This window comes from Phaethon aethereus (assembly GCF_964289735.1).
Source record: "Phaethon aethereus genome assembly, chromosome: 1".
NCBI classification, from domain to species: Eukaryota; Metazoa; Chordata; class Aves; order Phaethontiformes; family Phaethontidae; genus Phaethon; species Phaethon aethereus.
The window spans coordinates 630,772-640,564 of record NC_138575.1 but is presented as its reverse complement, the minus strand read 5'-3'; the positions used below and the strand labels follow the sequence as shown (position 1 = coordinate 640,564).

Below are 9,793 nucleotides of genomic sequence, written 5' to 3'. Positions count from 1 at the left end.
CCAGCTTTCCTGGTCCCAGACCGAACTTTCTGCAGAAAAGTTGCACTCTGCAGATTTCTGGCCTCTCGCGGCGAGAGGCGGGTGCAGGCGGGTCTCTCGGTCGCCCCAGAAACAGCTGCAGAAGGGGCAGAGACCCTGGGCTCGCCCGGCGTGAACCCGCCGAGCAGCCTGCACTCAGGCTAACACACCGTCACACTTCCACCAGCAGTGCCCGCCGGCTGCCCCGAGGGGCTCGCCGGGGGCCGCGCCGAGGGGCTGCGGCAGCTCCTCGGGGGCGACGCTCAGCAGAGCCACCCACCGCCCCGAGGGGAGACGGGGCAGCTCTGCCGGCTGTGGGGCTGTGCTGGGGCACGAGGGCCACCGGGGTCTCCGAGGGCTGCCGGGGTCTCCGTTACCTGTGGGTGAGGTGGGGAAGGAGCCAGCAGCGCGGTGGGAATGAAGCGCGGCAGGGGAGGAGGTGAAGGAGGCGGCGGTGGGACCAGCTGGCGGGGCGGGCAGGGCTGGGGCGTGCGGAGCGGCTGTGGGGCGCTGGCAGCCCCGCGTGGGGCGGGGGGCCGCGCAGCCGGGGACGAGCCATCAGCGGTGCAGAGGCTTGGCCAAGCCGCGGCGTGCGGGCACCCGGCGTGCTCTGGCGGAGGCTGCTCTGCGGGGCCCCCCGTGTCCCCCCAGCAGGAGCTGGTGACGGGGACCCATGGGATGGAGCCGGAGCGGGGGGCCGGGAGCTCTGCAAGCATGCGGCAGTAGCGGCCGAAGCCAGCCAGACAGCGGGCACAGGCCCTCGTGGCACACCGCGGGCTGTGCACGAGCATCCCCACATCAGCGGGCGGCTCCGGAACAACCTCGTAACAGCAGTGCGAGGAACAAAGAGCCAAACAAATTCCTCGGAAATCCTGATGCTTTACGGTTTGGGAAAGAGGCTGTGCGACACCGCCGCGGGGACGTGCCCGGGCCCGGGCGCGCAGCGGGGCCTCCTGGGGGGCTGCACGGCGGCAGGTTCAGCATGCGGCATCCCCGCAGGGATGCAGAGGAGCTGGGTGCTCGCCGGCATCCCGGGATGTGCCGGTGCTGCTCCGCCAGGCACGAAGCTGGAGAAGCAGCGTCAGCCTGGAGAGCCAAGCTCCGGCTGCAGGGGACAAGCGGCGAGTTTGGTTCGCGGCCGGGTGTTGGAGCACCGGGGGCGCGGGCACTGCGAAGCGTGTGGGAGGCGGCGGCGGGACGAGGTGCGGGGACGGCCGGAGCTGGGGGGGCTCTGGAGGGCGGCGGAGGGAGCGAGCGCGGGGCCAGGGGAGGCGAGAGCAGCGGCAGCAGTGCCGCGTGGCGCCGGTGGCACAGGCCGCCTCTGCTGCGGGATCGTCCCTGCCCGCGCAGGAGTGTGCCGTGCCAGCAAGCCCTTGCGACCGGAGGGTGCCAGGCCATGCCGGGGGGAGCGAAGGATCCGGAGCCCAGGCAACGGAGGGCGAGGGGGGCAGAGGGGTGCCGAGCCGGGCGCAGGGCGAAAGGTGGGTGCGTGCGTCTGCGCATGCTGCGGCACATGCTGTGGGCGAGGCGTGCGGGGGCTGGCGGGGCGGGCTCGAGGGCCGAAGGGGCCAGGTACGCGGGAGGGGTGAAGGTGCCGGGTATGCAGGAGGGCGCGCGGCGGGGGCCCAGCGGGGCGAATGGAGAGGGATGGGGTGCGCGGCGGCAGAGGGGCGACGGGCCGGGCTGTGGCTATGGGGCGGGGAGGCGGGAGGGGCAGGACCCGGGCTGCGGTGTGCTGCTCCAGGTCACGCGGGACAGGGGCAGCGTTGGCGCAGGCGGGGCCGGGGGACACCCGACGGGGTGTGATGGCACACCTGGCAACGCAGGCGGTGGGTTCAGTCAGACGCGATGGCTGCTATCGCGATTCGGATGCCTCTTGGCTCACCAGGTTGTGGGGCGTGAGGCCCGGGGTACCCTGGGGCACGGACCGCAGGCCGTTCGCTCGCTGGTCCAGCTCGATGCCCCTCGCGCCGTCCCCGGGCGCCCGCCCCGGCTGGGAGCAGTGGGATGGCGCCTGGCGAAGGGGAGAGGCCGCGAACCCCCAGGGCCTGGTGGCTTCCGGAGAGTTCTGGATGGAGCCGCCTGGGCACGCGCCCAGCGGGAGCTCAGGGAAAGGGAGACGGCACCACGGCGCGTCGGGCGCCGTCCCGGGGAGGGGCTGCCGCCCCCCTGCCGGGCCCGGGCCTTTTCCCTGGCTGAAGGTTGTAAAGGTTCGGAGATGTGAGGGTCAGACGGAAGCTCCTTGTCCTTCCCTCTAGCACCAGAAGAGTTAATGCCTTCGTGGGGGACTCAGTTTTTTGGGAACACCGGTCACCAAGCCATCTCCCGAGCTGGCCGGCGAGCCCTGGCCACCCCCGAGATGGGGCAGGGCGAGGCCAGGGGGACGGTGCGGCGAGGACGGGGCGCGCGGGGCACCGGGCACCGCGCTGAGGGACAGGGACGCCGCGTCCTCCGGTGCCGGGGCTGGCCTCGGTGACTCCGGCTCCCCCGAAGCCGCTGGGCAGCGGGGCGGCTCCCGCCAACCCCTGCTGCCCCGGTGCCCCGCGTCCCTGCCGCCACGGCACCGCCAGCCCCTGGCCTCCCCAGCGGCGCGGTGGGAGCCAGCCCAGCCGCTGGACCCACGTGCCAGCCTCTTCCCGCTCCCGACGGCCGCCCCATCGGAGCGGCCCCACCGGGGCCCTCGCGTCTGGGCCGGCGGGGCCCGCGCGGGGCCGTGCCGGCGGCGGCGCGGCGCGAGCGCTGGACGTGATGGCGGCAGTTGCTCCCCGGGAGCAGAGGCGGGACGGGGGCCTGATGCTGCGGGGCCTGCGCCTGCCAGAGGCGCCAGGTTCTGCGGGGTGGTGGAAGCGCCAGCTCCGCGCGGCTCTGCCCGGCGGGGGTGGAAGACTCAGTGTGTCCCAAAAACCAAGTTTTGTTTTGTTTCTAAATCTTTAAAATCCAGAGTGTCTGAAAGGAGCTGTCGGGGGTTTTTTTTGTTTTTCTTTTTTAAAAAGACTTTAACATTCATTCAGTCAGTCGCTAAAAACTCCCAAGAGCCATGGGCGTCCCAGGGGAGGGGTGCAGGCACCGCCTCGCCAGCATCTCAACAAGTCTAGAGATATATAGATTTAGTAAAATTATAACAAAATCAGGTGGCTATAGCTATAGATATAGATATATAGATATTTGTTCTCTCTTTTCAAATATATAGCTGATTAAAAAGATGCAAAATAAGGATGACTAGGACAGAGTGGGAATCCTGTAGTTCAGTATCATCTCTTGTAGATCACCAGCTGCTCTGTATATAAATGCACGGAGATTATATATTACCCATCAACGTGTCCCCCTTGGAAACAAGACTCCAAACCAAGAGGAAATAAAACGTCCTCCCTCCCCCCCCCGAATGTTGGCAAAGCGTTTTCTGCTGGATTCCCCACCAGCCTCCCTCCGACATCCCCAAACATGCTTCTATCCATGCGGTTTCGGTCCCTCTCTCACCGGGGCCACCGAGGGCGACAGGCAGAGCAGCAGCACAGAGTCCGGGGCCAGTCTCTCGCGCGGAGTCGCTCTTCTGGCTTGCGCAGCAAGGCTGGCTGCTCCGTGCGGCGGCTCTGCGCGGGAGCGAGCAGGTCTGGCCGTCACCGCAGGCATCCGCCCGGCCACCGCGCTGGGACTGCCCTTCCGTGGAGACCTCCGCGTGCTGGAGCCCTTCCCCTCCGAGCACCGCCGGGACCACCCGGCTCGGCCGGCCGCCTCCGGCCCCGGCGGGGACAGCCTGCGCGGGGCCGGGGCCACCACCGTGGTGCCTCCTGCCTGCTCTTCCCAGCGCGGGCTGAGCGCCGGCACCGGCGCCGGCCCGCCTGCCTCCTGCAGCCGCCCCTGCCGGGCCGCGCTCCCACCGTGCCTGCCGGCTCGGAGCAGCTCGGGGTCTCCATGCCGTGGGCTGCCCCGACCTGCCCGAGATGCGGCGGCCCGGCGGCATGCACCCGGCCTGCTTGCCTCCCTGCCGCGCTCCAACTGACGTCTCCCTGCCTGTCACGCCTGGGCAGCGCGGCCAGCGCTTGGCTGACAGCAGAAGCCCTTTCCCTAGCCGGGGCTCGGCTCCTCACTGCACCGGCGGCCCTGCCCCGCTCCCCGCCTCGACCAGGTGTTGCCCTTCGGCCATGGGGAGCCTGGGCTCGGCAGCACGTGGCGCCTCGGCCCCTCCGGCCCCCAGCGACGCCCCCGGGGAAGAGCACATCAAGCGATATACAGGCCAGACTCTCTGGGAGGAACAGAAACGAGGATGTATTTCATGCAACATTCCTTGTCCCGAAGGCGTCGCGGGGCTGGCGGGGCCGAGCGGGGTCTGCGTGCACGTGGCACGCCGGGGCGGTTTGGGAGCGGGCGGGAGCCCCTCGGCTCCACACCCTTCAGTGCAGTGCTCAGAGTAGAAAGAGAATCAAAGTGGGTTTTATTAGTCTAGTAGAAACGCCCCCGTCCCCGTGGCGGCTCTGGAAGAGGCCAGCGCTGCCTGGGACGGTCAGCTGTCTACCAGCTGCTTGAGTGCCCGCTCAATGTTCATCCGGTGCCCGACCCGGGTCACCCCCAACTCCACAAAGTCCTCCTTGGTGAGGGCGGGCAGGTGCGTGCCCTCTATTTCATGGTCCTCAAACTTGTCTCGGTGCTCCACCAAATTGATGCTTTCCAGCCAGTCCCCGACGTCGTACTTGTTCCACAGGTGGAGGGGTTTCTGCATGAAGGGCCGAGGCGGGTGGAGGGTGTGCAGGGGCGGCCCTGGCGAGGGGGATGGGGACGGGGAGCGGCTCCGGGCGCTCACACTCCTCACCACAAAGCGCACCTCCTTGGGCTCGTGTGGGATGGAGAGGCTGGAAGATTTGAGGATGGTGGGAGGGGTCAGACCGTAGGGCCGGACGGTGCTGAGGGGCTCTGTCCGATCCAGAGCCGGCTTCACGGGGCTGGGGGTACGTCGGGTTACAGGGTAGCGACTGCCAGGTCGGACTGTGTAGGTGGTCCCGGAGCTCCGCTGGGAAATGGTGCTGAGTTCTCCTAAACTACTGAAAAGTCTGCAGAAAGAATGGTACAGCGAGAGAGAGAGGAGAGAGAGCAGAGGGCAGGGGTGAGGCGGAGGTCCCCAGATACCGGAGCACACACACAATATACACGGGGGGCTGCTGGAGGGCTGGGCCAGCCTGAGATGGGGGGGTCTGCAGCGCTCGGGGGACACGGGCTCGGAGCACTTCAGCCAAGACTTCCTTGCAAGCCCTGCCAGGGCTGTTCCCGAGGAGGCAGAAGAGGTTTGAGCAAGTATCTCCACTATCTCCGGTTCCTGGCCAAACCTGCCCTAGCCGCCACGGCTCTGAAGCCCATCGGGACCTACCAGGGAGGAGCGTGGCCCTGCAGCCCGCTGGGTGCACACAAAGACGTGCTGCAGCTGAAGACCCTGCACCTCGCCCTGCCTCGGCTGGTCAGCAAGAAGCTGCGGCAGAGCTGCACCTAAGCCCACCGGCCCCCCCCACACCGCGACCCCCCGGCTCCCCGCGCTGACTGCACTCGGGTCCTGCCACCGGCTCTGAGCGAGCCAGCGCTCCCGAGCGCATCGGCCAGTCGGGGAACAGCCCCGTCCTGGGACAAGAGAGAACCTTCCCAGCGAGTGCGGTGCAGGACCGTCACGCCGCCCCACGGACGGGGGCAGCGGGGGCTGATACTCATCCGGCGGTGGCCAGCTCGTTAGTGTGGGCCGAGACAGCCCTGAGGTGATCCCCTGGTCTTCCCCTTGCGCTACGCTATGTCCACCTCCCCAGTCTGCACACTGCGTCGTGGCGGGCACAGGCCGTGGAGCCGGGCAGGGGACAGTCCCTCCTGCGGCACTCGGCTCTCCGCTGCGAGAGAAAGGGATCCAGCGCCGGCCAGGGCAAGGTTGCGGAGGATGAGTCCTTCGAGCACAACGAGCCGAGTGAGTGCCTCAGCCTGGGAGGCCTCAGGAAGGCACGCTGCTGGGTCTGGCTCTGTTCCTGCCCTGCGCTGGGGTCTCCTTCCATAAGCGCCTGCTGCTCACTGCGGCTGGGGACGGGGCTCTGACTGGGAGGGACCTGGGTCTCCCGTGCAGCCCCTCTGTCCTGGCAGCGAAGGCCCACGCAGCACCCCGACCGCGCTCCGGGGCTGCGGTCACAGCTCTCTGACCGAGGCTGGTGGGCTCTCAGCTCCCAGCAGGGGCCACGTGCCGCAGTAGCTCAGGGGCCTGGACGCTCCCGCAGCAGAAGTGCTGCCGCCCCGACCCAGCGTGAGTGGGGAGGAAGGGTCTGCTGCTTCGGGGCTGCGCAGCCCCGGGCCAAGAGGCACGGCGTTACCGGGGCCGGGCTGATCATCTCATTGCTAAATAGTCGATGACGGCTCGTTTGGGTCGAGCAATGTCAGCTTGCTTGTCCTCCAGACTACCCGATAAAATGCAACAGAACTGCAGCTCCCCGGCACCCTCCCGGCTGCAGGCTGGGTGTGACGTCGCTGAACACACGGGCAGTCCCCTGGGCTGCCTGCATGGTGCCGCCCAGCGCAGTAGGTACCTCTGCTTCCCTGCCAGCCCCCAAGCTCTGCCCTCCCACCTCAGGTCCCTCCGGGAACGGAGGGTCCCTCTGGAAACGCGCTGATGGCAACAGGAGTCCAAAGCTATAGCTGGACGCACAGACCTGCTGCCACTAATGCACACACCACGCGAGACCCGCACTTCGGGAGGTCAATAAGCACTAACAGTTTCTTAGAGATATCGCTCCGAGAAGATGAGCTTAACACCAATATGAAGGTCTGTTCATAATCTGTGGACTTAGACACGTCTCCTCTTATTCTTATTTTCCTGCCACCTTGGCACAGAAAGCAAGAGGGTTATAAAGACGCGTGACGATGAATCACATCTGGGAAGCTCCATCAGTACAGAAGAGGAAGAGCTGAATGACCTTGAAGGCTGCGGTACAAGAAACAGAACAAGAAGTGACAGTACAAAATACGGCGTCCTGCTCAGAGGGCTGGCAAAGGATCTCTGCTCTCTACTGAAAGTGATGGAGAGAAAGTTCTGGGTGTACTGACAGGGCCGGGGCGGGTGACCGGAAGGCACCAATGTAGCATGGCCACGGAACGGCAAAACCCCACTGCACAAGCTAAGGTGCGTCTTTCTCGCGGACGTAAGGACGCATTCGCGTTGCCCTGGGAGACACTGCTACCCTTGCCTGTGAAATTCTGAGTGCGGTTCTGGTCACTCGTGTTCAAGACAGGTAACTGCGAGCAGGAATGGCTGCAGACAGAGCAGCTGGTGCGTCAACGGCTTGTTTAACCCGCCGAAGGTGCGACGGAGGGGGAAACTGCTGTCAGAGTCTGCGAAAGGAGAAGAGAGACTTAAGCTGGAGGGTACTGAGGACTCCAGGTCACCAACACATGCTCACTGGATGGATAGTAAAAGAGGTCACCTGGCTGTCAAATCGATAGCTGTTCAGGGGAAGCGGGGAGCCCACGAGGCATTTTGGGTGGTGCTGCCGAACGAGGACGTGCTTCGGGCAGTGTGAGCAACGCATGGGGACAAAGCCATGGCCCTGCCTCTAAGGCACGCGGTCAGCCATACAGTTACTGTTCGGAGATCCCTCTTCCCTATGGTTGGGAAAACAAATCAAAACCTGTGCCCAAACACGGATGGATCTTGCTACGGGATGAATGACGGCTGCTGCACCGAGGATTCCTGAGGGCCGGGACGTGCTCATGACTCCAGGCATCTTCTGCACTGCTTTGTACTGGGATGACCTTCAGTTTCTGTGGTGCGGCGGGTGCTGAGGGCTCCCGCGCAAGGCTCGATGAGGTCTGCTGTGAGGGAGAACTTCTCTCATATGGGAGCGCAGACAACGGAAACTTGCCCCACAAGTGCTGCAGTTTGTCTGCAGCATTGAATTTAGGCTGCAGATAAAAAGGATTCATGACTGAATGGCCTCCCTCCAGAGGATTCGGAAAGCTCCACAAATGGGTAATCGAGTCCTTATTGTCCAGTTGTGTTCTGGTATGGTCTCTTCCGGAGACGGGGGTACGACCGGCATGCCGGTAGAGCCCGGACAACGGCAACCTCAGCACTGTTGTCGCAACACGTAGATTAGTTTCCATCTGCCTGTTGAGAAGGGATTCACAATTATCTGCCAAGACGCTGCGATGCCGGGGGCATGGAGCGGCGTTACAGGTCCCACAGAGACCCACATCACGCGGCCGGCTGTGCTACAAGGTCTCCCTGGCTCTCAGCAGAGTTTGGTGGCTTACAGGGCCCAGGAAGTCGGCAATTCCTGCTCTCGGGGAACGGGCTTGCTGGAACCACACATGAGAAATCAGCTGTGTGCCCCAAGCTTCCACAGCCTGGCAGGTCCTTGGAATGACAAGACAGTGGTGCCACGGCAGACCTTCCTGGGCATGGCTGGTCAGCAGATGTAACCTGTAGGTCTGTTCTCCTCTGCAGAGCACCGGCTTGCTCAGTGCAACGCACTGTTGGCTCTCAACACCTTCAGCAGGGCTGTTCTGCCAACCACGCGCTATGTTGCAGACAGCCCCCCAGTCTGATGTCCTGTCCAGCTCTGGAAGCTGGCTTCGTTATGGGCCATCGGTCCAGTTATTTGGTCACAGGCACTTCATCCTGCTCTGAAGCCAGGTAAGATTTTCTGGACGTGATCGTTCACAAGCAGCCCCTCAGCACAGCATCCCTTCTAAGGACTTGCACATTATGCACAGCAACAATGGCCACTTAGAGGGTTTTTTTCTTGCATCACTGTTCTTCATTGCAGGTTCACATTGGCATATCGTGCATTTTGGCAGAGGAATACACACTGACAGAGATGCGTACCAGCCAGCTGCAGCCAGGCTGAGGCCAAGTGCAGCTAGTTTTAGGATGCTGCTATCGAGGACTTCAGCTTTCCCAGGTTTCATGAGCACTACGGTGTCCACTTCTCCTTTAGGCAACATCAAGCCTAACTGGGGAGCTTAGTAAGAAAAATGAAATGTTTCACTTTCCATTTCTGGTGGTGCTCCAGCTGGGCGTTGGAAGACCAGCAGCCCAGAGATGGTGGGATTGCTGGTGGCCATAGGTTTCTCTGTGAGTTGGGACGTGGCAGCTCTAATTGCTGTTCCAGGGTTGCCTTCCAGCTTGTCTTCTCTGAACGCGTGAAATCCAGGTTCTGGCAGCTCTCAACCCCTGTCCCACAGAGCTCAGTGGTGGCAGTCTGTCAGCACCAGCAGTAGCAATAGATCGGTTGCCTGGATTGCTTCTCCAGTGTAGCCATAGTCTTTCGAGATGCAGAAGACAAGGCCTGACTCGTGCACCACAGGACATGCATGGAACAGACTGGAATCAGCCAAGAGGGAGAACAGGTCTCACGGGAAGCAGCCTCACGAGCAAAGAAACACCAGCTTGATGAAAGAGGAAGTTCTAACCAAGAAAAGAGGGATTATGCATTTGTAGGGCAGCTAATTAAGCCTTCTGGGAATACTTTTACTGAAGGTATTAAAAAGCAGTTCTCTTGAATGAGTCACTAATGGATGAGGATTCTTCCTTTGAACTTTGTATCTCAGTCCAAATTTCAAGAGTAACAAAGGTGAGGACAGATTCAGCAACAGAGGTAAAGCACTTCACTCCAAAGAGAAATGCTTTGCTTTCGCTCAGCAAGTCTTTCCTGTTCCTGCTCTTGGCTACCAGGTGTTTTTGTACCGGCCTTCAAAAGCGTCTCCATTGCTCTTCATTAGAGCTGCATGACGGACTCGCCCCCTGCGATGAACAACCTTC

At 63.2% G+C, this 9,793-nt stretch overlaps 1 protein-coding gene across 1 annotated transcript in view; it reads right to left on the bottom strand.

The window, feature by feature from the left end:
- Positions 1–4,519: 4,519 nt before the first annotated feature.
- The window catches only part of SHANK3 (SH3 and multiple ankyrin repeat domains 3), a gene marked incomplete at both ends in the record, with an annotated part of 394,260 nt that continues 388,986 nt past the window's right edge, over positions 4,520–9,793 (bottom strand). The window contains 1 exon segment of the mRNA XM_082010792.1: positions 4,520–5,063. Coding sequence (XP_081866918.1) covers positions 4,520–5,063 — 544 coding nt within the window.